The following is a 27,836-nucleotide window of genomic DNA, read 5'->3' on the forward strand; positions in this document are numbered from 1 at the left end:
ACGGCAATGAAAATTAAAGAAAAGAGAAGAGCCAAGCTGACTGTTTTGATTTCTAGTGCTGGTGAACTTACCACCGAAGAGCTCGAGCGTATCGTCACCATCATGCAGTCCCCGACTCAGTACAAGATCCCCTCGTGGTTCCTGAACAGACAGCGTGACATCACCGACGGCAAGGACTCCCAGGTTGTCTCCAACGGTCTGGACAGCAAGCTCCGTGAGGACCTTGAGCGCCTCAAGAAGATCCGCTCCCACCGCGGTCTCCGTCACTACTGGGGCCTCCGCGTGCGCGGCCAGCACACCAAGACCACTGGTCGCCGTGGCCGCACCGTCGGTGTCAGCAAGAAGAAGGGCTAAGCCTTACGCCTCTTTCTTTCAAAATTCCTACGTTTCCCCTCGTCACGGATATGTGTGTGTTCCTCTTTACTTGCTGGAATGGGTTTGGGGGTTCTTCGTTGTTTTGCCGCCCCTCGGGACCTTACATGATGTGGTGTTTGTGAAATGTTTCCAAAAAGGACACCGGTCTCAGAAAATAAAATGAATATCATACCAATACACTAGAACTCCCTGGGCTTTTTATTTTCTTTCCCTACGTCGCATTTCCATACATCTGATTCTTTTCGTATCGCCTCTAGTCTGGCACTACATGAAGAACTAGCCTTCAATACCACGCCTTGCATTGCTCAAGGTAAAAAAAAGGCCCTCAGTACAAGACTTGGGTCATGGGCGATGTCCGTACGAGAAACATGATATGCTTGCTCGGATAATTCATAAAATTAAGGTAACTCGACCTACGAAACCTACAAGGTACACAAATGTATAATGCTATGATTTATTCCATTGCGATCTTAGTTAATATTCGTAAGCAAAAGGCAGGACAAAGGATTATCAACCATCAACACAAAAAAGGCAGTAGTCAAGACGGAAAAATGATAGCCTGCTTAAAACTCATCATTGCGGAGCCAGCGGTTGAAGAACTCGAGACTGGCCTCCGGCTGGTCCATGGGGACCATGTGGCCGCCACCGTAGATACGCATGAAGGTGAAGTTGCCGTGGGACTTGATCTGGCCGATCTTCTTGCCCTTGTGCTCATTGTCAACAATGAGGATATCTTCGAGCTCAGCCGCGGCGAACTTCTCCTGGCCGGGCCACTCGAGGGCCTCGGCCCAGGCCTTGTTGCCGAGCCAGTTGCAGATGAAGTCGGCGTCACCGGCGTAGATCAGGACGGGGATCTGCTCGAGGATACCAGGCACGAGACGGTGGTATGGCTTCATCCAGTCACCGTGGAAGAGGAAGTTGCGGTTAATGTCAAAGTTGCAGGAGTCATAACCCTCGACCTCAGCGCCCAGAGCCTCGAGAACCTCGGGCTGGTTGAGGTAGTCGGAGACGTAGCCGAGTCCCTTGTAGCAGAGGTTGCTTGAGTCCTCGCACTTGCCACGGACATCGTAGACGTTCTGTCCAGTGCGCTGGTAGGGCGCGAGGAGGGCATTGTTGCAGTAGATGGAGGCAGGCACGCACGTCCAAGCGCTCTCGCTGCTGTAGCAGGACTCGATCAGCGACAGACAGCGCGGGAGGGCGTTGTCCATGGACTGGCAGCTAGCCTCGTCGAGAACGGCAGGGTAGCCACCCTCACCGCATGCCATGGGGCGGTAGTACTCGTACTGAGTCAGACCATCGGTCAGGCCGTTGCCGATAAGCACGGACTTGAGGTTAATGTTGCGCTTCTTGTGGGAGAGAATCTCCGAGGTGAAGACGGGGATATAGTGGCCAGCATAGGACTCGCCCGCAATATGGAAGTCCTGCTTGGCATACTCGGGGAACTGCTTGAAGAAGAGCGAGAGCAGCGCGTAGATATCCTTACCGGCAGCGACAGTGTCGCTGACCGAGGACCCACTGTAGGAGTAACCAACATTGACCGGCTGGTCGAGGAAGATCACCGAGGCATTGGAGTTCCACGAGAAGTCATTGTAGACGGTCTTGATCTCGGCGTTGATCGAGCTGGGTCCCAGCTCCATGAACAATCCAGTCAGAGAAGAGCAACCAGGACCACCGTTCAGCCAGAGGACCACAGGGTCGTTCTCGGGGTCATTGCGAGATTCGAAGAACCCTATTTTACGAATTAGCCTTGATTCTGGAAAGAGAATAATAGATAAAATGGAAAAACTTACAGTAGAAGAGGTGCTTATCGTTCTCGTTATCGTCGAGATAACCGGAGTACTGCTTGACACCAGGGTCCACACCGAGAGCGGTCGGGTCAACCTTCTTGACTCGGAGATCATAGGTCTCAAGACGACCATCGATCTCTCGCTCCTTCTCACCATTGGCACCCGTGACCCAGATGCTCTGCACATCTGATCCACGGACAACATGGTCCCAGTGGGAATCGGGGCGGCGAGTATGCTTCTTGGGCAGGGAGAAGACGGGCGAATGGTCGAACGAGTCAGGGAAGGCGTTGGAGACCTCCTCCCAAAGCTGGCGAGCCTCATCGGAAAGGGTCTTCAGCTGCTCTTCGAGTTTGTGGATGGGTTTGGAAAAGCTCTCAAAGCCGGACTTGACCTGGTCGTGGAAATCCTGCAGAGGCTTGGCAACGCTCTCCACACCGTGCTTGGGCATGTCGAGAATCTGCTGGTACGGGGGAGCGGCAGCAGAAGCCACTCCAGCCCCCAGCAGGAGGGTGGACGACACACCAAACCTCATCTTCGATCAGAGAATCCTGTGATGATAAAGAGGGATTAAATGGATGAATTCGATGGCAAGGACCTTGGTCGTGAGGGCTAGGCAGGCACCGATCAGTACGGAGAACAAGCTAGAAACAAACGGTGAAGGGCAGACACTTACCTCTATGAATGAGGAGGAAGAATATATCCAAGAAGAGATATATATTGAAATGTATATATCGAATCGTCGAGACAGGCTGATGATTCACCAGCGTACCTCGAGACAGCAGAGAGATGAGGAGGGAGTGAGGAGCGATGACGACGGACGACTCCGGGGGCCCTGATAAGCGGATGGCTGGTGGATCATGCAGGGGCAACCAATCAGAGCCGGGTATCACACGTCGATGAGTCAGCCATGGTCACGAGGACACGCTAACGGAGAAGGGAAAAGTCGCAGAAGAATGACGCTTTTGCTTCAGGCAAAGATACTCTTAGTAGTATACTGCTGCCGACTTTGTTGCCGACTTTGTTGCAGGCTTGATTCTGGATAGAGTGATACCCGAAGCCGTGGATTGTGTTACATACTAATAATAAGCTTCTTTCTTCTGTTGTCTCGTTTTTTTTCATCTCTCTACCTTGGGCCTAAGGTCTATAACGCTTTTCTACGAACAATCAGCCACGATGCCCGTCGGAATCAACCAGCCATCGAACCAGATCAAATTCACAAATGTGTCGGTCGTCCGGTTAAAAAAGGGTATGTCTTGGGCCTACAGTGGCTGGCATGTTGACACCGTGAGAAGCAAAGCCTTCTACTAAATTGCCGCGCCCACCCCGCTTCGCAACCCCGCTAACAATTTGGTTTTTTTTTTCTTTTTATAAACGCAGGGAAAAAACGGTTCGAGCTCGCATGCTACAAAAACAAACTCCTCGAATACCGGTCTGGGGCAGAGACAGACCTTGATAATGTGTTGCAAGTGCCGACGGTCTTCCTGTCTGTATCCAAGGCGCAGACCGCGCCGTCCGCCGAGTTGATCAAAGCCTTTGGTAAAGACACACCGCTAGACGAGGTGCGACAAGAGATCCTGCTCAAGGGCGAGGTGCAGGTGGGTGAGCGGGAGCGCAAGGAGATTCTCGAGCGCGTGGAGAAGGAAGTCCTGGATATTGTCTCGTCACGGCTGGTCGACCCGACGACGAAACGCGTGTATACCCCCGGGATGATCTCCAAGGCGCTCGACCAGCTCAGCTCAGCGAGTGGACAGCAGCAGCAGCCGCAGCCGCAGCCGCCGGCGCAGAGCGAAGACAACAACGGGGCACCTGAGGACGTCAGCAGCAGCACCAAGATGCCGCGGAAACCGCTCTGGACGGGATTCGCGCCCAACAAGTCAGCCAAGAGCCAGGCTCTGGACGCCATGAAGGCGCTGATCGCATGGCAACCGATCCCTGTGATGCGAGCGCGGATGCGGCTGCGGGTGACCTGTCCTATCTCTTTACTGAAACAGGCCGTCAAGACGGCTGGCGGGGCGGGTGCGAAGGAGACAACACCCTCCTCGACGGGCGGAGACCACCGAGGAGGATCGAAATCGAAGAAGGGCGGGAAGTCCGGGAAGGGAAAGGGAGCAAATAAACAACATCATGGGTCGGAGGAGGAGGAGGATGGCGCATCTGAAGCCGAGCCGTCCACTTCCAAGACCCCCGGCACGGTCAAGGACAAGATCCTCAGCCTGTTCGAGTCCGTGGAGTCGCAGGACCTCGCCGGCGACGAGTGGGAGGTCGTCGGCTTCGCGGAGCCGGGGGCATTCAAGACCCTCAACGAGTTTGTCGGCAACGAGACCAGGGGGAGAGGCAGGGTCGAGGTTCTGGATATGTCGGTCACGCAGGAGGATTAACAATCTATCTACACTACAGTATATCTCTACAGTATCCAAGTATATACTAGAGAATAATCAGGCAATTAGCTAGCTACCTAGTACATACTAATAGTTACTAAGCGCATATCTAGGCATAATACTAACTACTAAGCCAGCATGTGCCATCCTTCTAGACGAATCCGGCCCGCCGATCCCGACGTAATGATCGTCGGGCATCCTTGCACTGTTCAGAGTTCCTGGGTAGTAACCAGGATATCTACAGTAACCAGTTATGTAGTATGTAAATCTGTCAGGCTGGACAACTAATCTGCTACGCGTTCTTGCAAGGCTTGGTACATATCCGGTTGCGGACCTGGTACCCAATTTCTATGGATAAATACTTAGGCTTATATTACTCCATAGTACATTCTTTTCTTGAGATTTATTGTTGTTTTATTTTCTTTCAATTGTTTCTATGTCTATGTATACTGTACATTCTCAAAAGAGCAATGCAACGCTTGTAGCAGAGGAGACCAGAAGTCCTCCGAGGTAAAATGTAAGATTCGAATGCAAGGGCAAGGGTATTCGCTCAAAAAAGGGTAGAAAGGAAGAGACTCCAGGGCTTGTCCCTCGCCTCTTGGCAGAATGCGTTTCTCTTGGCGCGGAATGAGACCCCAGGGCGGACAAACACAAGAACATCGATGAAACATTGTATCACACTTTATCGATGCATCTGGCCTTGTGAATGCCAAGAAAAAAAAAAAAAAGGAAAAGCGTGTGTGCCCCTTCTAGAGGCGTTGATGATATGAGGGGGGGGGACGAATAAAATGAATAAATAAAATAGTGTAAAAGTAAGGAAGGAAATTCGTAAAACCATTCCAGGACCAAGATTCAGTGAGGCGAGGATTGTGAAACTGATCTATGCGTAGAGCTGCACGGCGTGCAGTGCCCGGGCCAGTTCGTCTGGTGAAAATGGCATGTGAGGGGTGACAGCCTTGGGCGACATGGCGGGCAACGGCGACGTATAGCGGATTGTCTCCTTGATGAGGGCGATGGAATCGCGGCGACGAGCGTCGAGCGGTTCGGGCAGCAAGGTGGCCATGGAACCATTGAAGCTGTCGGGATCGACGGCGGTGGCCGAGGACTGGGAGCCCGAGTCTGCTTGACGATCCGGGGCGTATTCGTCGTGAGAGACAGTGATGGAAGCTAACAAAACAACGGTTAGCCCAAGGCCACTTCTTTCCACCGCCAAGAAAAAACAGACAGAACATACCATCAGACGGTTGCACCACCGCATCGAGGAACAGGCGGGCAGTGGCATCGGGTGCAGCATCTGCAAGCGGATCCACCTCTTCGTCGGCCATCATCATTCGAGTGTCAAGGGGGCACACATTCTCGCCCAGGGTTGCACAGGGCGACAACGACAGGTCCATGGAGCAGGTTCGAGGAGGGCCCATGGCGTTCTCGAACGACCACGCGGCCAGCATCTTCTGGTGTTCCGGGTTGAAGGGCCCGCGGAATTTGGACCGGGGCACCTCGCCGCGCCGGTAGTATTCGATCTTGATGCCATTGCCTTTGCCTTTGGAATTGGACTTGGGATTGGAGCTGTTCGAGCGGCGGTGGAAGACCCGGCGGAAGGAGTCTCGGAAGGACATGGTTGCGAGGGATGTTCTCGTTTCGAAACGTGTTGCAATGTCGAGCGTCTTTTTCGTCACGTAACTCTCACGGCAGCAGACGACTCCCGCAATGGGAACGAACGCAGAGGGAGTGCGAGCACGAACGGTAGGCGGCTGTGTGTAGGAAGCGCGTGATCATCGTTTGCCCAGACCAGGAATTGGGAGGAGAGAGAGAGGGGAGGAGAGAGGGGGGGGAAGGAGGAAGGAGAGGGGGGGGGGGGGGGAAGAGAAAAGGAGGAGGAAGTCAATAGTAATATAGGAAACGAGGGACACGAATCGAGGGTGGGTAAAGATAGGTAGATAAGAAGGGAGGGACGGAGACTCTTGGGGGGGGGGGGGGGGGGGGGGAGGGGGGGGGGGGGGGGGGGGGAGAAGGAATGGAAGGGAAGTCTGTCTGACGAGAAGAACCGGAGCAAGTGAATTGGCCGGGACCCAATCCGGCAGGGGGACGAGTGAGCGAACGAGCAATTGAACCCGGGTTATCGCGAGGACGGATTCACCGAGAGGCAATGGCAATTTGATTATTATTGTGGGCAAATTGCCAACTCGTTGTCATCGTTGGATGGTACCCACGCCCGTGTTCCGACGTATGGAGCCAGTGCACTTGGATCGTCTCTGGAGACTCCACGGAGAGTCAGGGCAAGGCAGGCTGTGCGCGAATTAAGCGCAGATCCTGTCAGCCAAATATCTGAACAGTAGAATAGACTCTGTTCCTGATCGTGAACTTCTACTCCATCGGGACTCCGTACTCGGTGACTAGGCAAGACAAGTGTACCTAGTATGAAGTTGTATAGATTTGCTCTAACTATGGCTGCGGACTGTACTCCGTAAAGGCGCCACGGTGAACACGGACGGAGCAAGCCGGATATCCGATTCTTTTTCCAGAAGGCAACGGCGTCATCCATAATTGATATGACTAGTGGAATCTTGTCATGGGCAAACGGGGCGGCGATAATAATGAACATTATGTGCATTGTGCAGGCGAATCCGTGGATTCTCAAGCGAGGAAGAAACCAACGATGTCATCGGGTGCCCCCACCCGGCACGTTCGTTCCGGTGAGCGTTTCGGTCGGCTTCTATCTTATGGTTAGAATATGAGGCTATCTTTGGCGACTGCTTTCAACAAGGCCTGCTGGCCCAATGGTAAGGCGCTTGACTACGGATCAAGAGATTGCAGGTTCGAATCCTGCGTAGGTCATATTTTTTTTTCTATACAGAGAGGTAGTAGAGTAGATACAGAGAAAGTAGAGAGAGTACCTACTTACTCTCTCTGTACTGTACACCTACCTCATCAATTTTTGACTACAGTATGCTATATGCTACTCCGTACTTGGCGGTCAGCTTGCCACGCATGGCCCAGGATACGACTATGCAGCCTTCCTGCAGATCCGGAGACTCGAGCCTGGAGAAATACGGGGGATTTACAGCTACGATTGGCACGCAAGCCAGTCAAGGCATCATGTGTCTCCTTGCAGATTTTGCTCGGCCCTGCACGGTTAAGCTTTGTGGATGATCTTAATTACAGGTAGAGAGAAGTACGGAGTATTCGTACTAGTTAACTACTATGTAGTTACCTGATTATATATCTATCTTGCTATTACTAGAAGTGTTGATGTAACTAATGTACCCACTATTACATATAATAGGGTAGCATTGACTATCGAGGTAGTACTGGTAGTACTCTGTAGTAACTAGTACTACATACCTAGTTAACTATGAGTCGACTCTCTTACATAATTATGAGCCAAGCAAATGTACCAGTAGACCTGTACTCTGTGACCTGACAGACCGAGAGCTTACAGGCCTCTTGAGGCATGTTCTTACGAGAGGGAGCTACCAATCGAATTGCGATCCCCCGTCGATTGCCTTGCCTGGCGCATATGTAGTACGTGGCAATAGTAGTGATTCCCTTTGGTGGCCTAACACTGGCAGACACGATTTGATCGGGTAGAAATTGGAGATCTGTTCCTCTACTCCGTACATAACGCTCCTCTGTCCCGACTGGCTTTGTCGTAAGCGCCCGTTGCGCGGTTTATTACTTGGGTAGGTAGAGTACATGGTAGGTACATCAACAGGGGTTGTTTGGATCGGCTATTGATGGATCTAGTCATGCAGTGGACTCGTAGAGGTAGTCGGTAGTCATTAGTTACTCTGTGGGTAGTTACTATGTAAATAGTAAGTGTATGTACTGGGTTTTAAATAGAATTTAGTATGCTTCGATGTAGTAATACTAGGATCTGTTGAAGCTTGGATTTTATATATGTAGTACTTGACTATATCTAAGTATCCATACTATGAAGTATAGATTATCGGCTGTTGATGTGCGAGATATTTATTTTCAGTGGATAGGAGGAGAAAAGAAGAATTGGCTATCAGTTTAATTATTATATTCGATTGATCTATGGCAGGAGTACTAAATGTATATATAGGTAGTATAGGTAGTATAGGTAGTATAGGTAGTTATAGGCCAGTAGGAATAGGCTGAGTATCCTATTAACACCAATAATTAAAAATAAACATCACTCATATTATCTACTCTGTATACTCTGGAGTATTCCGTTGTATACTACCTACTAATACTCTGTCCTCACTAAAATGCCCTGCGTCTGACGCACATTAGCTGCTGTAGCCAAGATCCGCAAGCATTAATAGTGTCAGGCACCTGAAGAATCGAAGATCTTCTAGTGCACTCTGTATGATCTCCCCCAGAGGAGTTATTTTCAATTCCCCTGTATGCATCCGTCTCACCTCCACCATCCAGACTGTCCGGATCCGTCGTTCTTCACAAGAATAGGGGACTTCGTACTCACTGAGAGGTGAAGGAGGGATGGAGTGGGGGAGGCTGCGAACGTCCCACCACGACGAGCTAAAGTCGGTGGGAAATTTGCGAAACAGTGGAGCATCAGCTACAGATTCGAGACTGCAGAGTAATTGATTGCTAGTTAACTGGTAGAACTGAGTCCTGAGGCTTCGCCTGCTCCATCTCTCGATCGAGTTTGCCTCCTCCGTGGTTCTTACGTGATTGTCGTAGCCCGCATCCCTTACTTGACCTCATCTCCGAACCAGACACGCGACCGGTTGACCCTTCGACGTGTTCTCAACGGTCGCCTTCTTTTTTCTCCCCTTACCAAAAACGCGATCGCATCCCCCCAAAACAGAACCACACCCACTCTCACATCTCTCATCACAATGGCTAAGAAAGGAGGAAAGAAGGCCAAGGGCAAGAAGGGTGGCGCCGGAGCCGTTAAGAAGGTTGCCTCTGATGTCAAGAACATTGTGTAACGCTCTCTTTCCATTTTGCCGTCGATCGATCCATCTGTGCAATGGACATCACTAATCGGAGAGAAGCTCCCCAGGCCATGAAGTCGAGGATCGCCAGATGTACGGCGAAGAAGGCAACAGCGGCGCCGAGTCGACCGATGCCCCCCAGGCCGCCACTGCTGCTGCTCCCACCATTGCCCCTGACGCGACCACGAAAACCCCATCTGCTGCTGCGCCTGCGTTGACAGAGGCGCCTGCGGAGGCAGCGCCCAAGGAAAACATCACGGAGGCAGCTCCTGTAGCAGCTCCTGTAGCAGCTCCTGTTGATGATGCGCTGGAGACCAAGCCGCAGTCCATCCAAGACGCTGTCGACAAGGTTCAGGCTTCCAAAGCAGGCCAGTTAACTTCCCTCGACGCTGCGGCGCCCGAGGAAACAGGTGCGTCATTAAAGAAGAGGACAATAGCAAATTCGATGGTTCAAAATCACTGACGGGACTTAGGGACCATTTCCACCGACGCCGCCGTGAAAGAGTCCAACTTGATCCCCGAGACGGTCGCACCCGTGGCCGCCGTTTCTTCGATCCCCGAGCGCCCCAAGGAGATGCCTGCCACGACAGCGTCGACTACCGACACCGAGGCTGCGGCCATTCCCTCCGAGAGTCTGGATGCCAGCGGACTGGCCAGTCACTCGAAGCGGCCGTACGAGACCCCGTTGTTCGCCAAGGAGGAGACCAAGCCACACAAGATGCCCAAGGTGGACGAGCCGGTGCTGGATGCTCAGCCCGAGGCTGCGACTGCTGCCACAACCGAAGCTCTCGTCGCACCCAAGTCGACCAGCAAGCTGCCCGGCGAGTTCCCAGTCTCGGGAGCCGCGTCGCCCGCCGTCGTGGCGGCTGCCTCCGCCGACCAGGACGTGACGGCCAGCGCGCTCGACCAGCAGTCTGGTCCCGCTGAGGCTGCGGTGCCGCCCGTCAGCTCTGAGAAGACAACCTCGACCTCTCAGGTGCCCGAGGCCCTGGTCGCGGGTGGTGCGCTGGCGGGCGTGGGAGCGGCCGCGGGCGTGGGTGCGATCCAGTCGGAGGAGTCGACCACGCAGGCGACCGTGGCGCCGACTGCACTATCGGCGGGTGTTCCAGAGCCTGTCACAGCAGCAGCTCCTGAAGTTGCATCTGTGGAGGCCCCCGCGGAGGATTCTTCTGCAGCAGCCGCTACTGCAACCGCGCCAGCAGCAGCCACCTCTGAACAAAAGGAGCAGCTGCAGCGCGCCGAAGACAAGATCAAGACGCACGAAGAAGCGATCAAGCAGATCACGACCGGCGAGCAGGCGGAAGCTGCCCCCGCGGTCGCTGCGGAGGCGGACGTGCCCAAGACAGCTCCCGAGACAGTCGGTGTAGCCTCTGCGGCGGGGGCAGGCGCTGCCGCCACTGGGGCCGCCCAAGTCTCTCCTCCAGCCCCTGCTGTAACCACTGGACCTGAGCTTGCTCCATCTGCCGCCGTTGCGACGGAGTCGACGTCAGCTCCGGCCAAGAAGATCGAGTCGGATAAAACCGAGCGCAAGAAGAGTGGCGGCTTCCTGGGCTGGCTGAAACGCAAGGTCAAGGGGGAGAAAAAATAAAGAAAGGAAGAAAAGAAGATAAACAGGTGTGATGACGATTTTACCCTTGGGCCATGTAGTAGTTAGTTAATAGTTATGTATCAACATGTTTCATGTCTACACAGGACGGAGTACGGAGTAATAACATAACAATAATAGTACGGCAATACTACCTACTACATAGTTACAGACTATCATGTAGTGATTGAGTAATTAATCAATAGTCTAGAGGCCCAGGGATTCAATAGGACCAGAATAGCCCAGAATCGGCCGCGTTGTTTCGTCCACGATATCGCGCCAACGCCACAGAGGGGAAGAAGAGGGGCATTTAGTATCTGGTCCACTGTGACGTTGTCAGCAAACCGAGGATAGATACTAGGATAGAATAGAATGTGATTGAGTAGGTATAGAGTGATGAAAGTATTCAGTAACCTACCAGATACGGAGTATCTGTATGCTCCGTATGTAGCAGCACTGTGTAGCAGCAGCAGCAGTAGTAGTACTGTGTACGGAGTAGGTAGTACTATTAGTATCAAGACAAGACTTGATCTGCATCTCCACCGACTACCACAGCTGAATCGCTCTAGCCGCGGGGCAAGAGAGACACCAGCGAATCGTCAACCCATGCGTACTGGGGGCAAGACAGGACCAGGCCACGATGACATCGACTGGGCACGTTAGTGGAGTGCTTAGCACTGAGGGAGGTGGAGGGAGGAAGGACCCCCTAGTCCTACGCAGTCCTCAAAAGCTCCCCTGGCATTGTTTCTTCTTATTTATTCCTGGCCAAGCCGTCTTACCAAGAGTCTCATCTGAATTTATTCCATCTTATTTCATCTTATTTCATCGTCTTTATCGTCTTTATCGTTTTCATCATGGTCCACCTCGCCACCGTCCGCAAAGACGACGACGTCGCTGCCGTCACCGACGGCGTGGCGGGCGTCCAGCTGGAGAACGACGAATTCCTGACGAGCGTGTACGGCACTCGCTTTGCGGCCACGGAGCTGCCGCAGAACGAGATGCCCGAGCGGGAGATGCCCCGTGAGGTTGCCTATCGGATGATCAAGGATGAACTCAGTCTGGACGGGAACCCGATGCTCAAGTAGGTCTACTTTGGTGTTTTGTTTTGTTTTGTTTCGTTGAGTGCTATCTAACAACTCTTGTCTAGTCTTGCGAGTTTCGTCACCACGTATATGGAAGATGAGGCCGAGAAGCTCATGACCGAGTCGTTCAGTAAGAACTTCATCGACTACGAAGAGTACCCGCAGTCGGCGGAGATTCAGAACCGATGCGTCAACATGATTGCCCGTCTGTTCAACGCCCCCACGGACAGCGACTCGGACCACGCCATGGGCACCTCCACCATCGGCTCCTCCGAGGCCATCATGCTGGGCACGCTCGCCATGAAGAAGCGCTGGCAGAACAAGCGCAAGGCCGAGGGGAAGGACTACTCCCGTCCCAACATCATCATGAACAGTGCCGTCCAGGTCTGCTGGGAGAAGGCCGCCCGCTACTTCGATGTCGAGGAGAAGTATGTCTATTGTACCGAGGATCGCTATGTCATTGATCCCAAGGAGGCCGTTGATCTCGTCGATGAGAACACCATCGGTATCTGTGTCATCCTTGGCACCACCTATACGGGCGAGTATGAAGATGCCAAGGCCATCAACGATCTTTTGATCGAGCGCGGATTAGGTGAGCTCTACATACTCCACTTTCCCCGACTGCCTCGATATTAATATGCTCTAATCTAGACTGCCCTATTCATATCGATGCCGCTAGCGGTGGCTTCGTCGCCCCCTTCGTCGCCCCCAACCTCGAGTGGGACTTCCGTCTGGAGAAGGTGGTCTCGATCAACGTCTCCGGCCACAAATATGGCCTGGTGTACCCGGGCGTGGGCTGGGTGGTGTGGCGGTCGCCCGAGTACCTGCCGCAGGAGCTGGTGTTCAACATCAACTACCTGGGTGCAGAGCAGGCGAGTTTCACCCTTAACTTCTCCAAGGGTGCCTCGCAGGTGATCGGCCAGTACTACCAGATGATCCGCCTGGGCAAGCACGGCTACCGCTCCATCATGACCAACCTGACCCGTGTGGCAGACTACCTGTCTGCCCAGCTGACGGAGCTGGGCTTCATCATCATGAGCCAGGGTGGTGGCAAAGGGCTACCCCTTGTTGCCTTCCGGCTGCCCGCCGAGCGCGATACACAATACGACGAGTTCGCTCTCGCCCACTCGCTGCGCGAGCGCGGCTGGGTGGTCCCCGCGTACACCATGGCGCCTCACAGCGGCAGCCTCAAGATGATGCGTGTGGTTGTCCGTGAGGACTTTTCCCTGAGCCGCTGCAACCTCCTGCTGCAGGACATCCGCCTTGCTCTCAAGACCCTGGATGCCATGGACAAGGACATGGTGGAGAAGTACACTTCGTAAGTTAATTGTCTCTGGTATGAAGTGGAAATGAAGTACCGCTTAAACTAATCATTCCAGGCACGTCCAAGCCCACGGCATCAACTCGCACAAGGCCCGCCACAACCACCCGCACTACAAGGGCGAGAAGCACTCTCTGCAGGGCAAGACGGGCAAGACCCATGGAATTTGTTAGTGACATGGTTCGTAGACATACCACATCCTACATACTACATACGCAATGAAACGTCATGCCACATTTTTTTTTAACGAAGTGTCAATATCATAACTATACATTACTGTATTACTTCTTACTTTACTATATTTTACTGTATTTACTATAACGATGCAACACTTTGTGATAGACCCTACCTCGACCAAACCGTCTCTCCAAAACGGCCCGACATCGCCATCCCTCCCTGGCCCAAAGGAAACCAAAGTCCATTCCTCGTCTTCCGGAGATGAAAACGCCTCTTTATTCTACGTGGGGGCAGCCACAGTTATCATGTTAGTATATATGTAGTATGCGAGATGCACTACTAAAAAGTGATAGAGAATGGGAAGGGATCCGTCTAATGACTGATGTAAACACCCACCTCATACCCATCTAGTTATATGATATGTTAATAAAGGATAGCCCACCTTCATCCGTGCCGGAACAAGAACTCACACACTTTCCACGCGACGAATCGACCCAGCGATATTCCTAGAGGAAATGCCTCGGATTGACGCCATTCTCCTTTCCCACTACCATAGGCAAGTCATCATCATCTATTATCTATCATCTATTATGTATGTACTTATGTATGTATGTAGAGAACACTTTGACCGACTGATCGAATCGTCCATCCGGCGAGACATCCCCATTATAACCACCAAATCCGCCCGTTCGGCTCTCTGCGACCCCTTTACGACCGTGTACGGACTAGACGCTTACGAGGGTGTTTTGGTTAATGTCAAGAAGGGGGGGGCTCGTCTCCAGCCTAGATGGAGGGTTACGGCTGTCCCGGGGAAACATGGTCCTACAGTACATCTACCCTATACATTCACCTACACTTGATTATGCTTTTTTCAAGACACTGATCGATAGGAAACCCACGGCTTCATGGTTGAACTAGGGTACGGACCAGCAGGACAGACGAGCAACGACCTGCAAATAGGGTATACCATGTACATCACGGGCGACACATTATTCGACAACAAGCTGCACGAGGAGATCAAAACACGGTACAAACATGTGGACCTCATGCTCGTGCATCTCGGGTCGGTGAGTGTACCCTCGCCGCGGATGGGGGCCTTGTCGATGAGGATGTCCATGGATGGGAAGCAGGGGGTGGAGCTCATTCGCAAGATTGGCCCGGGGGTGACTATTCCGATTCATTATGACGGGAGTGATTTATTCAGGGGGTCTTTGGATGAGTTTCGGAGAGAGGTCCAGAGTCGGGGGGGGGGATTTGAGCTCGTTTGTTTGGAGAGGGGGGGGGTTTATCGATTCAACGTTAGTACATAGTACTAATATAGTATATCTCGAGGAATAGGGTTACCAATTATCTATCATAAATTAGACTGTAACCAAGGAATAAGGGCGCTTCTCACAGTCGTGCTTTAGACCATGCCTGTCTCTAGTGCGTGTTCGGAGGAGAACGAGAACTCGGGGCGGTTTCCATGGGTATGCTATTAAGATAGTATAGAGTATTAATCACAGAGATGAGAGATGATCCTGACGTTCTGTGGAAGACATCGGAAATGGGTTGATTTGATAGTGAATCATTCACAAGGCAAGTTTCAAAACATTCAATATAAGGCTGTCAGGCAGACCAAGTCATGTGCACAACACATGACCCTATTTCCTCTCTTCTTCTTCCTCTTATCTCTCTCCCTCTTCCCCCTCTTCTTCTTCTCCCTCTTCTGCCTCTCTCTCCCCCTTCATCCTCCATAAAGCAACATGAGAACCTACTTTTGTCTCTTTCGATTCCCTCCTCGCTCGTGGACAAGACGCAGGGACCGTGATCGTCCCTCGACACAACGCCAGGACCAGACAGGCCATCACCACCGTCGCCGACACTCCCGTTCCTATCCTGAAGAGCGACAGACAAGATCCAGATAGTCTTAGATTTATTTGCGTTTCGTGATTTCTTACAGTGATTTCTTAGCAATATCTTTCCTTAATACATCGCCCACCCCCCACTGGCGCAGATCGCCTGTCCCGTCACCCATCCACTTTCCCCCCCCGCCAGCCAGGCAACAATCTGCGTCACATCGCCCACCTTGGCCATCCGGTTCTCGACGGGCGTCTGGTCCATTTGCATCTTCACAATCTCCTTCGGGATCTTCCAGATCATCTCCGTCTCCACGGGGCCCGGGTTGACCGTGTTGACCGTGTGGCCGGCCCCGCCCAGCTCCGTCGCCCAGCACCGTGTCATCCCCTCCAGCGCCGACTTGGACGCACAATAAGCCGACAGATCCCGGAACCCATGCCGGCTCCCGACAGAGCCAATGTTGATGACCCGCCCGGGAGCCCGCAGGTACGGATGCACCGCCTGCATCATCAACAGCGGCGCTCGCACGTTGGTCTCGAATACCAACGCAAAGTCATCGGATGTCACCTCGTGGAAGGGCTTGACCATTTCTACCCCGGCATTGTTGACAAGTATATCGATATGGGCCGTGTGCAAGTCTTGCAGGACTTTCTGGACGATCCTTTGCGGCGACGAGACCTCGCGCAGGTCCGCCTGCACGCCGATAGCCGAGGAGGGATGGAACTCATGGATCTGCTCGATCAGGGACTCGACCAGTTTCGTGCTGCTCGATGATGTATATGTGATGGCGACCTTTTCATTAGTGATAATGCAAGTCCCCGTTTTTGTTTTGCTTCTACCAACCTTGGCTCCTCGTCGGGCCAGCTCGAGGGCAATCGCTGCTCCGATCCCGCGAGACCCGCCCGTCACGATGGCTACCTTGTCGGCGAGGGTTTGGAAAGCGTGTTCTGTCCGAAGAGCCTCCATGTTGGTCTTTGTTTAGAAAGGATAATATCAGCTTGGAGAAACTGTCATGTTTTAAAGTTGGGCTGCTTCGGAGATATGACGTCGACGGAGAATAGAACGGAGTTTGGGTAATGCCGTAGTCGCTCGGCTTTTTTGATGCCTCCAATGGATCTAGACATTAATTGGAGGTACTGTGAAGTGTAGGTTATACTTAATTAGTGTGAGATAAAGGCTGGTCTGTCAATTTGATATAGTTTCACTCAAGATGCAGTCAGACCTGAGACATGTTAGGTATCTATCTACTAATAAATATAAAATTATCATCACTCCAGTCAAAGTAAATAACATATAATAAATAGTGAAAATATCTATGCCAATTATCAGTCCCATCACTAAGAGGACTTAAAGATGGTGTTTCCTAAAAGGGAAATTAGGGCAGAGGAACTAGGGCTTGGCTGCTCACCCCTTCCTCCTCCTCCTCCTCCTCTCTTTTTTCCTCTGCTCTTCTCTCCTCAGACTTCCCTTCTCTCCACAGACTTTTTTACCCATAAAGGAAATGATGGATGTCATGCTATATTGCAGTCTCGTATCTCTCATGGAAGGAATGAAATTCTTGCCGATATCAATGGACTGGATGACGCCGATTTACTTCTTGCGGGCTTCCCCCGGATAGAAGTAGGTCAGAAGTAAGTCAGAATTAATCTAATATTCTCTATCTATTGCTGTTTTCTAATTTATGAACCATGGGCGAAGAGACTGTTGAGTATATCCTGGACCACGGACAGCCGGTGACCTCAGACAATCATCATTGTCTTAACAACGTCTATCTATCCACCATGAGGGCCATCCTCCCGAGACACACAATGCAATTTTTCCGAGGCAGGATGTATGTGAAGTACCCAATGATTGCTCGACAGCAGAGACTCTGCATGCGCCGGTTTTCATGGCCGTATGGGCTCATCATTTTCTTTGTTCTAGCCTTGTTGGTCAAATGCATCTCCTGCCTCATCTACTCCTATGGAATCACATTCCATATTGACTGCCGTTCGTGGCTCGAACCGGATGTCCTTCGACCGGGCCAGTATCACGATGCGGTTGCTCATGATCCGGACGCCCGTGTGCAGATCGCCAGTACGCCCGAACTACCCGATCAAGACGATATGGGCCATATCCATGACATTAGGTGTGATAACTGTCTCACTCAAGTGCTCTCCTATGATTCCTAATTGAGAAATCAGAGACGAGAGATTCTACTATGGGGGCACCTTGACACTGACTAGCTATGAGAGTGCTCATCATCCTCTCCCCTCGATTTATGACCCTTATCCTGCCTATAACAGCTGGCATTGGAGCCGCACGTGGAAAGGGCAGTTTCGCCCTTGTCAAGGTCCTCGAGGTCGAGATCTCGATAGGACGAATGCGGAGGATATGGTACACGTGTACCGAGGGAAGCAGCAGAACTTTCCCAGCCCGGCATTCGGGTCGTATGAAACCATGCACCTGGATGGTGCCGTGTGTACGGATCGGTACTCGCGCTTTGGTATCTATGGGCATGACGCAGGGAGTATAAAGCCTGTGGATGGATTCAAACGGCCACCCACGCTCCCATGGGATCGAGTAGACTGGGGCACGCTGCAGGCGAGCTGTTACCAGAGGAATTCCATCCGATATAGGCCAAGCAAAAAAGCAGAGAAAGCTTCATATACTCAACATCCCTTCTCAGTCCTGGAGCCGGACACTGCAGAGCCTAAACAGTCAGAGTCGCCCCCACAGCCACAGCAATCAGCCCGCAAATACCATTCTCGTTCGGCGGTGCTGGTCCGCACCTGGCACACCATGCCCTGGACGGAGAACCACCGTGAATATCTGCGCTCCCTCATCATGGAGCTATCTCTGCACTCTGGTGCCGAGTATGAAGTTTTCCTCATGGTTCATGTCAAGGACAACCTCCTTCCCATCTTCTCCGACGTGGAGAGCATCCATATGATGAAGCGGATGTTCATTCCGCCGGAATTTTGGAACATCACCGTCTTGTTTAACGACAAGCTTCTAGAAGCGTGGTATCCGCGAATCAGTGAACATCGGTACGGGTATACCAGGCACACACCGCTAAAGGTAGTCCACTACCTAGGTATATAGAGATACTAACAAATCTGCAGTCCTATGTATCAGCATCTCCAGCCGCTCCAGATCTTCGCCCAATCTCATCCTGAGTTTGACTACTATTGGCAACTCGAAATGGACGCCCGCTTCACCGGACACGTCTATCATTTCCTCGAATCAGCCGTCTCCTTTGCCCGACACCAGCCGCGCAAATACCTCTGGGAGCGTAATTCGTACTTTTACACGCCCTCCATTCACGGCACCTGGGCCTCCTTTGCGGGTCTCGTCGAGGAATCCATGCAGGGCCGGCCGTCCGTCTGGGGGCCCGTGCCCGCCGCAGACACGGGCATCCAACCTGTTGGCCCCGCGCCCCCTGTCCCCTCCCCCAACGATGATGCATATACCTGGGGGGTTGACGAGGAAGCAGACCTCATCACCTTCCTCCCGATCTTCAACCCGCAGGACACAACATGGACGTTTCCCAACGTGATCTGGAATTTCCCCCAGGGGACCCGGACCCCACGCCGCGCGGGCGTCATCACCATGGGCCGCTTCTCCAACCGGCTGCTCACTGTGATCCACCGCGCGCAGGCCGCAAAAGGGCTAGGCGTGGTATCTGAGATGACGGGACCAACGGCCGCGCTGCACCACGGCCTCAAGGCCGTGTATGTGCCGCACCCAATCTATGCGGACGGGATCTGGAGTGGAGAGGAACTGGGGCGGATTTTCAATACCGGCCCACCGGAGAAGATCAACGGGGGCCCGGATAGTGTGTGGAACTGGAACCATCGATGGGATCACATCATCTACCGGCTGACGTATATGTTTACGACATATACGGCCGAAGATCTGTTTCGGTGGTGGATGGGATATCGCACAGATGACGGAAGAGGAGGAAAGGAGGTATTTCTTTCTTTCTTTCTTTCTTTCTTCTTTTTACTGATTTCCCAGTTCGAGAGTGTCTATGGCCGACCATGTTTTCCTTCCATGTTCCTGCATACGATCAAAAACAGTGGGCCAGACAAGGGACCAGAGAGACCAGTGCCACTAGGGGCCTTGAGAGGCTAGGGAGGAGAGGGAGAGAGGGAGAGAGGGAGAGAGGGAGAAAGAGTACTGAGAACTACGAATGACTTGAGTCTCGGCATGCTGAGTAAAATGCCCGCATTTAACTAACAGGAGAGTTGAGAGTCGAAAAAAAGAGGGGAAAAAAAACAAAAGCCAGGAAAACAAGAGATGATCACAAGAAGCTCAAAGGATCTATCGCTTAGGCGTAGGAGGCCGAGTCTTGTGGTATATGTCACCGTCCATATCGCCGTTGACGACATCGCTCTTCTTGACGAACTCGGCGGTATCGAAGGCATACTCCTGGCGGAGAGTCTGCGCTTGATTATTTTCGATCATGACCAGGCCATTGACGAGTTTCGATTCGGAAACGACACAGGATCCAAAGTTCCAACTCTTATGATGATTCTGCTTCTCCTGCAGACTGTAATCTTTCTTGGCCTGCATCATAGGTATCTCGGATCCTACCGACTTTTAGAAATTTTTTCTAATTTTTTTTCTTTTTTGACTTATTTTCTTCTTTGCCTCCTTTTTTTTTTTTTTCTCTTTTTCTTTAAAATTTCCCCCCTATCAAACTGACCTGAAAACCCTGCCTGCTTCGAGGCATACTCATGCTCCGCCGCAAAGGCGTTCATCCCTGCCAACGTGCGGTACGTGGCTAGGGCAGAGGACTGCGTCACTGGCTGATCTTCATATACGGGTACGAGCGCTCCCTCCTGGTCGGCGAACGGCAAAAGATCCTCCGGCGACGGAACTGCCGTGTGTTGTGCGTTGGTCGGCCGTGGAGGAAGCGGAGACTCGGTGCAGGAGGGAAGGTGAGGAGGGGGCGCTCTGGTGTTGGACCTCCGGCCTGGGCCCGGCGTCAATTTTGGCTTGTTCATTCCTTTTCTTTCTTGCTCTAATTTACCCGTTCTCTCTTCTTCATCAGTGGTAAAAAAGAGGCAGAGTGGGGGGGAGTGGTGGTAAGGGGATGGGGGTGAGGGATGTGTAAAAGAATTAATTAATTAGTTGGATTATGCTGATTGATGGTGATGGGAGTTCGTGGATTTGTCCCAATAGTTAATTGACTCAGGTACTCCGAACCTCTCCCCCCCCCGGTCAATCTCGGGCATCTTTATAGGCAGGTCTGCAGCTGGTATCACACACGACATCTCCTCTTTTTTTTTTTTTCCCCCTTCAACCCCCACCTTGTTGAAAAAAAGAAGGCGTCGTTCCGGAGATGCGTTGGCTCGAGTCATGCGTTTTCCCTGTGCCTGTTCGCAGGAGCGTGGCATGGGGGGTTGCAGGAGGACATCTTGGCAGGTGTTGTCGAGATGATAGACAGCTATCTGTAATAGGTAATTTGCTGCCTGAGGCGTGGGGGGGCTTCTATTTTAAGATTGCATAGCATAACTCTATACTGGAACTATGTAGTATAGTATGTAGTTGTAGTATCCATGGAGTACTAGTACTTATAATATGACGAGAGTTGCGCTATGTAACTTCAATCACTCCTTGCCAGTTCAAATATCTCTTCAATAACCGAACAGGTGAGGAGAGTCTCATGGTCCGTCTCCGGGATGGTTCTGGACTCGAAGCGCAAGAACTCCCCATCGCCTTTCTGCCAGCAGTCCTCGAAATAAGCCTGGCCCTTCCGACCGATCATCCGGTCCGATTCAGCAAAGTAAGCGCGCACAAGGAGCGGCGAAGCGGGTCCACTTTCACCACCACTCCGTTGCGCCAGGGCGAGGGTGTCGACCAGTTCCGTCACGAAAGCAGCGTAATCGTCACATGCGGCCCAGGAGGTGCCGGGCCCTTTGCGCAGACAGAGGAGTGCATCGGCGTTGGCGCCCGCGGTCGATCCGTTGAAGACGGCGCTGATTGCCGTTTTCTCCAATTCGTGCTGGAACTTGATTGAAAGACCGTACTCTTCTTGAATATGATGACGGGCACGCTCTTCCCGAGTATTCTCATTAGTACTAGTACTAGTGGAAGTAGTAGTGTTTGAACTCTTGAGTATGTCACCGCTGGAGCTAAGCATAGGAGACACATTCAGTGCGAAGAAACGCATCACGTTGTTCCACACTCGGAAAGTCGGGGTGGGGAGGTACTGCGCGCACTGCATAAGGGTGACTCCCGAATGAACGGGGTCAACCCAGGGCGCGAGCAAGACGACCGAGGGTTTGCTCGGGTAGAGGATCTGCGGGCACCGGGCCAGCGTGTTGAGTAGGTAGATGGTTCCTGCGCTGTGGGCGATCAGGGTGACGTGCTGGATAGATAGATGGGCGAGCAGCTGGGGGACCAGCTCGCACCAGAGGCTGAGACGTTGGTCGAGGGGTACGAGGGGGGTGCCTCCCATTCCAAACCTGCATTCAAATCAGAGCATTAGCATTGGCATACAAATAGTAGAGGATTTCTTCAAAGATTCATAAGGCCACGGTGCTTACTTGTCAACTAGGAGCATGCGAACCCCCATCTTCTCCGCTATGGCATGCTTGTCGACAGCAAAGTACCGCGAGCCAACCATGCCCGGGATGAAGAGGACGACGGGTGCATCGCGGGCGGAGACGCCCACGTCGGCGTAGGTGACTGGGAGGTCGCCGTGGGAGGTCGTCGAGAAGATGAACCGGCGGTTGAAGCGGTCTTGGGCGAGATACTGCTCTGCGGCGGTGGGAGGAGGAGGAGCCATGGTATTGCTCTGATGAGTTGTAAGTAGGAACTTGAAGTTATCTCACGATATCGTAGCGCTATACCCAATAGGGAGAATCGAGTCGTAGAAGCCCAGCTACAATAATTAAACAAAGGCGAAGGAGTTTGCTACAGGCTTCAAGATATATAATTCCTAGATAGAATAGTGTTAATTAATACCTAGTTGATTTGATAATACGCGCTTTATCTGTGGCTGTGTTTCCACTACGTGGCTGCGCCTCAGCTGCCTGCCTAGAGTATAGTAGTATCATACTATCAACACCCCATGGAGATCGTATAATAGTTCCATGCTTTCAAAGTATCCGGGTACTGATCCAAAACCATTGGCAGATACTCCGTGGACCATGGCTCGCGCCAATCGGCAGTGACCTACGCTTTACGGGCTTCCCAATACTCAGGGAGCCAGCCTGACTGTTCCCAGTCGACAATAGCCAGAACATAGTATAGTTAAGAGGAAGTAATAATAATATTACTGTGGTGAAGGTCGCCATAAGTAAACTTGATGGCGCAGTCGTCCAGCAATTTATAGCGATAAGGCTCAATAGGAACCGAGTGAGGATCTGACATTCGTCTTCGGGGGAGGAATGTCAACCAGTCATAGAAATCCTTGACAGTTTTGAATGGCCCTACTTCAGACATGTAGTTTATATGCGATAATCTATCATATAGAGGGGCCTGCGTAGTTTCCCTAGAAAGAGAGATTAGATTAAGGATAGAATGAGATGTAAGCTTACCTATGAATTTCTCCGGCTCTTGCTCAAGACGGCGCAGACGATCGCACGCTCTTTGAAGCTCATGGCAGAGGACAGTCTGGTCATGGTGTTCTAAGGTATCCCATGCTTGCTCCAGAGTCTGTCCCTTTCCATATTCCATAAAGATATATCTCTTCTTTCCATCTGTGCGCCACCCATAGACCTCAGGAATAGGGAATTCATCCCCAAGCAGCTACCGGACTGTATGCTGTATTTGGGCCTCAGCTATCTCCACAGTATTCCCCTATTTAACAAATAGGCCTAGGTCCTCAAATACAACAGGCGGTGGTTTTATATAAGGCGCGATTGGGGTTCTTCTGCGGTCTGGATAGATGCCCGCAAGCTATTGAGACTCGGCTCGTGCTCGCACTTCCTTCGGTGTAGGCGACTGGCTGCACCGGCTGAAAAACAATGAATCCTTGATATCGAAATTGGGAGAATTAAGAATCATTGTCGAGAATAGAGAAGGGGGGTGCAATGCTAGGTGATGAAGGTGTGAAGGAGTTAAGGAGTCAGGCTCACTCTGCTCCGGCGAGGCTCAGGCAATAAACAATTCCATCGGTGCTTACCGTACAGAACGACTAGCCATGACTATACAGAGCCCAATAATCCTCCGTCATCCTCAACAACCACCTCTACCTAGCTATCTGCCCATTATCATTAGTGCTGACCCGCACCCCCCAGCTTTCTACTTTATATTCCCAGTAATCTGATTCCATCCAACGACGCTGTCAACGACAAAGAGGAAATTCTTCGCGAGGTGAGATTAACTATCCTAACAGGCCTAGTCCTATTATGGGTTAGCCTTGCTGACTCATGCACAGGTCACTCGGCCTCGGTATGACTAATCATTTTTTATTCTGTTGATATTCAGTATATATAGAACAATAGGACCTTTTTTTCTGGAATAAATGTTGAACAAGTAATATATTCATTTCTATTCGATTGTCCTTTTGTCTATGTCCCTCCGTCATGAGCACAAATGAGGGTGTCGGCCCCGAGAGCGTCGATTGGCCGACAGGTTATATCTTCTCAGGTAGACAACAATACTTCACAACTACTTGACAGAAAAAGAACAGAAAAGAAAGAGGACAGAAGAACGTCTACTACGAGTTGATGATTAATCCTCTATCTGAAAGAATCCCACCCCCCTCCCTTCCGTCGTGGCGTCTCCGAACCCCTCTCCGACTTCTCCTGCGATCTCGACGACCCAGACGTCTGGTCCCTGCTCGACGTCACCGGGGTGCCCGAACAAGTCGTGGATCCTTCTCTCAGCTGCCTCGTCCCTCGCCAGGAAGGTGACCGGAAAGGGAGCGGGTCGGATCGGTCGCCGCGCTCCCTGGGACCAGAGGTTGCACCAGTCAGACGCAGGGCTGCGTACCGGTTTGAACGGCGGTATCGGGTGTTGAACGATCAGATCCGGTTATTAGATGGGATTCTGCCCAGGGAGAAGAAAGAGAAAGAGAAAGACGAAGAAGAAGAACAACTACAACAAGAATACGGCAGCAGAGTTCAACGTCGTACAAAAGACCGAGTCCTGGCCAGAGCCATCGAGCATATCCTGTTTCTACAACGCAGGGTCGCCATCCAGGAAAGGGAAATCTGTGCGTTGAGGAATACCCTTAAGAACGAGGCGGGAGGAGACAGATCATATACCAGATGAACAATGGAAATAGAAAAAAAAAATTATTTGTTTGCCATCTTCTTCTCCGTCATCGCCCGTCCCTCCGCATACTTGCGCATCGAGTGTTCGTCTTCCATCCATAGTGTCCCGCACAGCCAGTCCCAGAAGAGCGTGTAGAAGCCGAAATTGTACTAAGACGTTAGAAAAAAGAAAAAGAAAAGGCAAAAAAAAGAAAGATAAAAAATACCTTCACACCCCAGCTTTGATGGTGAAGATCGTGAAAGATAGGCGACGTCCCCAGGAGCCGGCCGGGACTCAAAGGAAAATCGTAACCGGTGTGCGAGTTGATCTCGTTGAAGATGGCGCCCATTCCAAACCACATTCCCTGCCGCAGGGTCATTCCAGTCAGGGTGAAGGCCAGAGTGGCCGAGCCGACTCCCACGGCTAGCGCCTCGATGATGTGTGCGTAAAACGCTGACCAGGGGTACGGGACGACGAGGTGGTGGTGGACGGAGTGGACGACGCCTTTTAAGTCAGTAAACGCGGTGAGAAAGTGATATTTGAAGTGATATTTGAAGTGAGTATTTTGGGGGTTAGGGTCTTACGGTAGAGCCAGCGGTTCTGATGTAACATCCGGTGCGCAAAGTACTGGTACGTGTCCAGAATCATGTAGCCGGAGACAAACTGCATGGTTGGCACTAGGTAGTAGTACAAGAGATGAGCGAGCGACAACTCCCAGCGTGCAAGAAACGGCGAGAATTCTCCAGCCTGGCCGCCGCCTGCCAGCACCTGTGCGAGGGCAGGCATAGAGTGCGAGACTCTGCTCGCCGCACTTTTACCGTCGATACCTGCTAGCGCCAGCAGGGACGGAATCCATTGCTGCAGAGACCGGAGACGCATCGCCCACACGGCAACGTCGCGGTCCTCGCAGCCGTAGAGGTCCGGGCCTGCACGACGGGCAAGCACCCAGCCCAGGGCGTTCTGGATGACCAGGTTGCGCATGGTAATGTAGAAGACATGACTCTTCGTCGCCCGGTTCCGGGTCAGCTTCTCGGCGGGGGTGTGGAGCGGCGAGTAGTCTTCCACCCCGTAGAAAAGCTCGAACATCAGATACACGCCCGAGATGAGCCAGTAGCCGACCGTGGGCACGATGAAGGATAGAGTCAGGTCGGAGACGAAGGGCAAGAGCGGCTCTGCCGGGCGCAGAGTGCAGGAGGGGAGTATCTCAGAAGCGTTCATCTTGACTGAAAGCTTTCCTCTGCTGTTGAGAGAGGAAAAAAGGGGAAGACAGAAGACATGGCTTTATGGGAATAGATGGAGTAGAAATCAATGATATTTTTCCTTCTTCTATTAAACAAATCATACTGCATAGTGCATATGTAGTTGTTTGCGATTTAGCTTGTTGTTATTGGGGGATCTTAATGTGGATTCTGTCTGGTCGATCTTCTGCAGGAACTCGGCGCATCAGTCATAGTGGTCTACCTGTCACTCATTACCGCATAGAGGCAACCCGGAGAGTTGCATGTAAGGCTTGACCTGGAGGGTGCAGATCTTTGACCTGAGGGCTTGGGTCGTATGTAGCCGGGCACACCGCCAGGGAATAATATGTTAGGGACACCAGGGATTATCCTGGATACTATTCAATCTGTATGAACATTGAGCATTGTAGATATCACTCTGTACAGAGAGCCCAGGAATCAGTGATGTGTTAGCTGGTGTCTCCCTCGTTCCTGCTATCAAATCCCAAGGGTATAGGCGATGAGTGGTATGAAGAAGCTGTATAAGAGATGAGACGAGTTTCTAAGAGTAAGAGAGAGAGAGAGTAGAAGCTGTATCTGCCTGCCAGCTCTGTATGCCATCGGCAGCTTTAAGTTCACACAGCAGCATGCCACCATAATGTGAGTTTCTCAGCTTATTCGCCAAATATGACTGTCCACTGTGGCTGCCTAGGTAGGTAGTGTATAGAGTCTGCAGCGTAGTCATGCGTAGGTCTGACGCAATAGATCATTGAGAAAACCTGGTTAATTTTCTATTCAGAGGATCAGTTGCTGCACAATAATGGCACCAGCAACAAGAAAGCAATAGAGTGAAGGAATCAACCATGAGAGACCATATCCTGCTATATTCCTGTAACAACTCGACCTCTCGTTAGTTCAGCTTGAGGGATGCACAATAGTGATATCAAATTAGTGGGTGTGTAGTAGGAACTACTGTCCAGGGGCGCAGAGCAGATAGTTTCAAATAGACTGGACCTGCGGTTCTTCCTGTAGCATAAAGATGAATAGCCGAGCTCTTATTAGCGAGTCGTGGTGATGATAGCCATGGGTAGTTACCGAGCGGTGAGATTCTTTGGTTTGTTTTGATAATCATTGTTGCCTCAGGCAGAAAGTCAGGCAGTCAGGCAGCATAAACTCCCTGATCCATAGTTACTCCGTAGAGTCCATACGCCCTACGGGGCCTTTAAGTCTGAAACCTGGAAAATCAGGTGGAGACAAGGCTTAAAATAATCAATCAATCTCCATAGTAGTATTTCACTAGAGCATGGTTCATATTATTATCGCTCGACACAGCCACGATGTGCTGACGCTCAGCTCAGCCTTGGAGGGCCAAAACTAGGCAGGCATCGCTGTTCGAACACAGGTCGATCTCCGACAACCATCATCAATTCTCGTTGAAGACAGCGTCCATCCTCGCCTCATGAATTGATTCCTTATCGCTATAATTAGCATCGGGCTGCTGCTGGTCGGCTCTCTATAACACTCTCTGTCTGTCTCTCTGCGTGTCTCGCCCCCTCAAAGCCCCGCCCGCCAACCCCCCATCTGCGCTTTCGCCGGCGCCTGTCTCTGCGAATCTCTGTCCTGGAGCGAGGCGCAGGTCGGTCGCTGGCCGGTATCCCTCATGCCATCATTCTTCAGGAAACAGAAATCCCCCTCGCAGGCCTCCATTCTCGTCGACGCTGCTCACGACTCGTTGGGCCGTCCCCCCGCCTTCCCCCCGCACCACGACAGCAACAACAACAATAACAGCCGCCCAGACTCACGCCTTCACCACCACTACCAGCACCACCAGCAGCAGCATCAGAGCGAAAGCGACGAGTACCATCTCGAGCGACGTTTTTCAGAGCAGCCACTTGCTGGATTTGACACTCCTGAGCCTCAGTCCCCTCACCGCTCTCAGAGCCAGCGGCAGCAAC

General features: G+C 51.9%; 14 protein-coding genes and 1 non-coding gene across 15 annotated transcripts in view; 8 read left to right on the forward strand and 7 right to left on the reverse strand.

The window, feature by feature from the left end:
- Positions 1-560, forward strand: part of ASPZODRAFT_129467 (hypothetical protein) — a 1,249-nt gene extending 689 nt beyond the window's left edge. The window contains exon 3 of the mRNA XM_022722272.1: positions 57-560. Within this exon, the coding sequence (XP_022583587.1) occupies positions 57-354 (298 nt within the window). The 3' untranslated portion in view covers positions 355-560. The remainder of the gene's footprint in view (positions 1-56) is intronic.
- Positions 561-843: 283 nt separating this feature from the next.
- ASPZODRAFT_129468 (hypothetical protein) lies at positions 844-2,771 on the reverse strand. Its single transcript, XM_022722273.1, has 2 exons — positions 2,166-2,771; positions 844-2,104 (listed from the first exon to the last, which is right to left on the reverse strand). Exons 1-2 carry the CDS (start codon positions 2,692-2,694, stop codon positions 939-941), a joined length of 1,695 nt encoding a protein of 564 aa, XP_022583588.1. The 5' UTR covers positions 2,695-2,771; the 3' UTR covers positions 844-938.
- A 498-nt stretch (positions 2,772-3,269) lies between these two features.
- ASPZODRAFT_129469 (hypothetical protein) lies at positions 3,270-4,645 on the forward strand. The gene is made up of 2 exons (XM_022722274.1): positions 3,270-3,408; positions 3,540-4,645. The coding sequence occupies exons 1-2, from the start codon at positions 3,336-3,338 to the stop codon at positions 4,538-4,540; spliced, it is 1,074 nt and encodes a 357-aa protein (XP_022583589.1). The 5' UTR covers positions 3,270-3,335; the 3' UTR covers positions 4,541-4,645.
- Positions 4,646-4,951: 306 nt separating this feature from the next.
- Positions 4,952-6,372, reverse strand: ASPZODRAFT_91326 (hypothetical protein). The gene is made up of 2 exons (XM_022730421.1): positions 5,775-6,372; positions 4,952-5,707 (listed from the first exon to the last, which is right to left on the reverse strand). Exons 1-2 carry the CDS (start codon positions 6,154-6,156, stop codon positions 5,421-5,423), a joined length of 669 nt encoding a protein of 222 aa, XP_022583590.1. The 5' UTR covers positions 6,157-6,372; the 3' UTR covers positions 4,952-5,420.
- A 931-nt stretch (positions 6,373-7,303) lies between these two features.
- On the forward strand, positions 7,304-7,375 carry ASPZODRAFT_t44. Its single transcript has one exon. It is a non-coding gene; the product is annotated as a tRNA-Arg (tRNA).
- Positions 7,376-9,181: 1,806 nt separating this feature from the next.
- Positions 9,182-11,201, forward strand: ASPZODRAFT_129474 (hypothetical protein). The gene is made up of 3 exons (XM_022722275.1): positions 9,182-9,455; positions 9,526-9,875; positions 9,939-11,201. Exons 1-3 carry the CDS (start codon positions 9,367-9,369, stop codon positions 11,051-11,053), a joined length of 1,554 nt encoding a protein of 517 aa, XP_022583591.1. The 5' UTR covers positions 9,182-9,366; the 3' UTR covers positions 11,054-11,201.
- A 703-nt stretch (positions 11,202-11,904) lies between these two features.
- ASPZODRAFT_61316 (hypothetical protein) lies at positions 11,905-13,626 on the forward strand (the record flags this gene model as incomplete). The annotated part of the gene is made up of 4 exons (XM_022728980.1): positions 11,905-12,131; positions 12,198-12,724; positions 12,784-13,450; positions 13,512-13,626. The coding sequence occupies 4 exons, from the start codon at positions 11,905-11,907 to the stop codon at positions 13,624-13,626; spliced, it is 1,536 nt and encodes a 511-aa protein (XP_022583592.1).
- A 150-nt stretch (positions 13,627-13,776) lies between these two features.
- Positions 13,777-14,940, forward strand: ASPZODRAFT_150029 (hypothetical protein; the record flags this gene model as incomplete). Its single annotated transcript, XM_022725561.1, has 5 exons — positions 13,777-13,952; positions 13,978-14,014; positions 14,068-14,186; positions 14,247-14,457; positions 14,521-14,940. The coding sequence occupies 5 exons, from the start codon at positions 13,777-13,779 to the stop codon at positions 14,938-14,940; spliced, it is 963 nt and encodes a 320-aa protein (XP_022583593.1).
- Positions 14,941-15,242: 302 nt separating this feature from the next.
- On the reverse strand, positions 15,243-16,439 carry ASPZODRAFT_129478 (hypothetical protein). The gene has a single exon (XM_022722276.1). It carries the CDS (start codon positions 16,433-16,435, stop codon positions 15,596-15,598), a length of 840 nt encoding a protein of 279 aa, XP_022583594.1. The 5' UTR covers positions 16,436-16,439; the 3' UTR covers positions 15,243-15,595.
- Positions 16,440-17,157: 718 nt separating this feature from the next.
- ASPZODRAFT_164659 (hypothetical protein) lies at positions 17,158-19,992 on the forward strand (the record flags this gene model as incomplete). The annotated part of the gene is made up of 4 exons (XM_022726681.1): positions 17,158-17,597; positions 17,755-18,498; positions 18,574-19,420; positions 19,469-19,992. The coding sequence occupies 4 exons, from the start codon at positions 17,158-17,160 to the stop codon at positions 19,583-19,585; spliced, it is 2,148 nt and encodes a 715-aa protein (XP_022583595.1). The 3' UTR covers positions 19,586-19,992.
- Positions 19,775-20,460, reverse strand: ASPZODRAFT_13824 (hypothetical protein; the record flags this gene model as incomplete). The annotated part of the gene is made up of 2 exons (XM_022724432.1): positions 19,775-20,043; positions 20,160-20,460. 2 exons carry the CDS (start codon positions 20,458-20,460, stop codon positions 19,775-19,777), a joined length of 570 nt encoding a protein of 189 aa, XP_022583596.1.
- Positions 20,461-21,062: 602 nt separating this feature from the next.
- On the reverse strand, positions 21,063-22,247 carry ASPZODRAFT_13825 (hypothetical protein; the record flags this gene model as incomplete). Its single annotated transcript, XM_022724433.1, has 2 exons — positions 21,063-21,924; positions 22,006-22,247. The coding sequence occupies 2 exons, from the start codon at positions 22,245-22,247 to the stop codon at positions 21,063-21,065; spliced, it is 1,104 nt and encodes a 367-aa protein (XP_022583597.1).
- Positions 22,248-22,849: 602 nt separating this feature from the next.
- ASPZODRAFT_129487 (hypothetical protein) lies at positions 22,850-23,165 on the reverse strand. The gene is made up of 2 exons (XM_022722278.1): positions 23,002-23,165; positions 22,850-22,955 (listed from the first exon to the last, which is right to left on the reverse strand). The coding sequence occupies exons 1-2, from the start codon at positions 23,138-23,140 to the stop codon at positions 22,912-22,914; spliced, it is 183 nt and encodes a 60-aa protein (XP_022583598.1). The 5' UTR covers positions 23,141-23,165; the 3' UTR covers positions 22,850-22,911.
- An 826-nt stretch (positions 23,166-23,991) lies between these two features.
- Positions 23,992-24,682, forward strand: ASPZODRAFT_140031 (hypothetical protein; the record flags this gene model as incomplete). The annotated part of the gene is made up of 2 exons (XM_022724618.1): positions 23,992-24,055; positions 24,159-24,682. The coding sequence occupies 2 exons, from the start codon at positions 23,992-23,994 to the stop codon at positions 24,680-24,682; spliced, it is 588 nt and encodes a 195-aa protein (XP_022583599.1).
- On the reverse strand, positions 24,514-26,162 carry ASPZODRAFT_1394874 (hypothetical protein). Its single transcript, XM_022724559.1, has 3 exons — positions 25,249-26,162; positions 24,891-25,168; positions 24,514-24,834 (listed from the first exon to the last, which is right to left on the reverse strand). Exons 1-3 carry the CDS (start codon positions 25,880-25,882, stop codon positions 24,706-24,708), a joined length of 1,041 nt encoding a protein of 346 aa, XP_022583600.1. The 5' UTR covers positions 25,883-26,162; the 3' UTR covers positions 24,514-24,705.
- Between the last annotated feature and the right edge of the window lie 1,674 nt (positions 26,163-27,836).

Source organism: Penicilliopsis zonata (assembly GCF_001890105.1).
Source record: "Penicilliopsis zonata CBS 506.65 unplaced genomic scaffold ASPZOscaffold_3, whole genome shotgun sequence".
In the NCBI taxonomy this organism is placed as follows: Eukaryota; Fungi; Ascomycota; class Eurotiomycetes; order Eurotiales; family Aspergillaceae; genus Penicilliopsis; species Penicilliopsis zonata.

Excerpts from the sequence above, each read along its gene's own strand:
- ASPZODRAFT_129468 (XM_022722273.1), bottom strand. The coding sequence starts at position 2,694 with ATGAGGTTTGGTGTGTCGTCCACCCTCCTGCTGGGGGCTGGAGTGGCT. Across the intron at positions 2,105-2,165 it reads CGATAAGCACCTCTTCTACT|GGTTCTTCGAATCTCGCAAT; the intron begins GTAAGTTTTTCC and ends TTCGTAAAATAG.
- ASPZODRAFT_129469 (XM_022722274.1), top strand. The coding sequence starts at position 3,336 with ATGCCCGTCGGAATCAACCAGCCATCGAACCAGATCAAATTCACAAAT. Across the intron at positions 3,409-3,539 it reads GGTCGTCCGGTTAAAAAAGG|GGAAAAAACGGTTCGAGCTC; the intron begins GTATGTCTTGGG and ends TTATAAACGCAG.
- ASPZODRAFT_91326 (XM_022730421.1), bottom strand. The coding sequence starts at position 6,156 with ATGTCCTTCCGAGACTCCTTCCGCCGGGTCTTCCACCGCCGCTCGAAC. Across the intron at positions 5,708-5,774 it reads GGTGGTGCAACCGTCTGATG|CTTCCATCACTGTCTCTCAC; the intron begins GTATGTTCTGTC and ends TTGTTTTGTTAG.
- ASPZODRAFT_129474 (XM_022722275.1), top strand. The coding sequence starts at position 9,367 with ATGGCTAAGAAAGGAGGAAAGAAGGCCAAGGGCAAGAAGGGTGGCGCC. Across the intron at positions 9,456-9,525 it reads TCTGATGTCAAGAACATTGT|CTCCCCAGGCCATGAAGTCG; the intron begins GTAACGCTCTCT and ends ATCGGAGAGAAG. Across the intron at positions 9,876-9,938 it reads TGCGGCGCCCGAGGAAACAG|GGACCATTTCCACCGACGCC; the intron begins GTGCGTCATTAA and ends GACGGGACTTAG.
- ASPZODRAFT_129478 (XM_022722276.1), bottom strand. The coding sequence starts at position 16,435 with ATGGAGGCTCTTCGGACAGAACACGCTTTCCAAACCCTCGCCGACAAG.
- ASPZODRAFT_129487 (XM_022722278.1), bottom strand. The coding sequence starts at position 23,140 with ATGGAATATGGAAAGGGACAGACTCTGGAGCAAGCATGGGATACCTTA. Across the intron at positions 22,956-23,001 it reads AGAGCCGGAGAAATTCATAG|GGAAACTACGCAGGCCCCTC; the intron begins GTAAGCTTACAT and ends CTCTCTTTCTAG.
- ASPZODRAFT_1394874 (XM_022724559.1), bottom strand. The coding sequence starts at position 25,882 with ATGAACGCTTCTGAGATACTCCCCTCCTGCACTCTGCGCCCGGCAGAG. Across the intron at positions 25,169-25,248 it reads TCAGAACCGCTGGCTCTACC|GCGTCGTCCACTCCGTCCAC; the intron begins GTAAGACCCTAA and ends CTGACTTAAAAG. Across the intron at positions 24,835-24,890 it reads ATCAAAGCTGGGGTGTGAAG|TACAATTTCGGCTTCTACAC; the intron begins GTATTTTTTATC and ends CTAACGTCTTAG.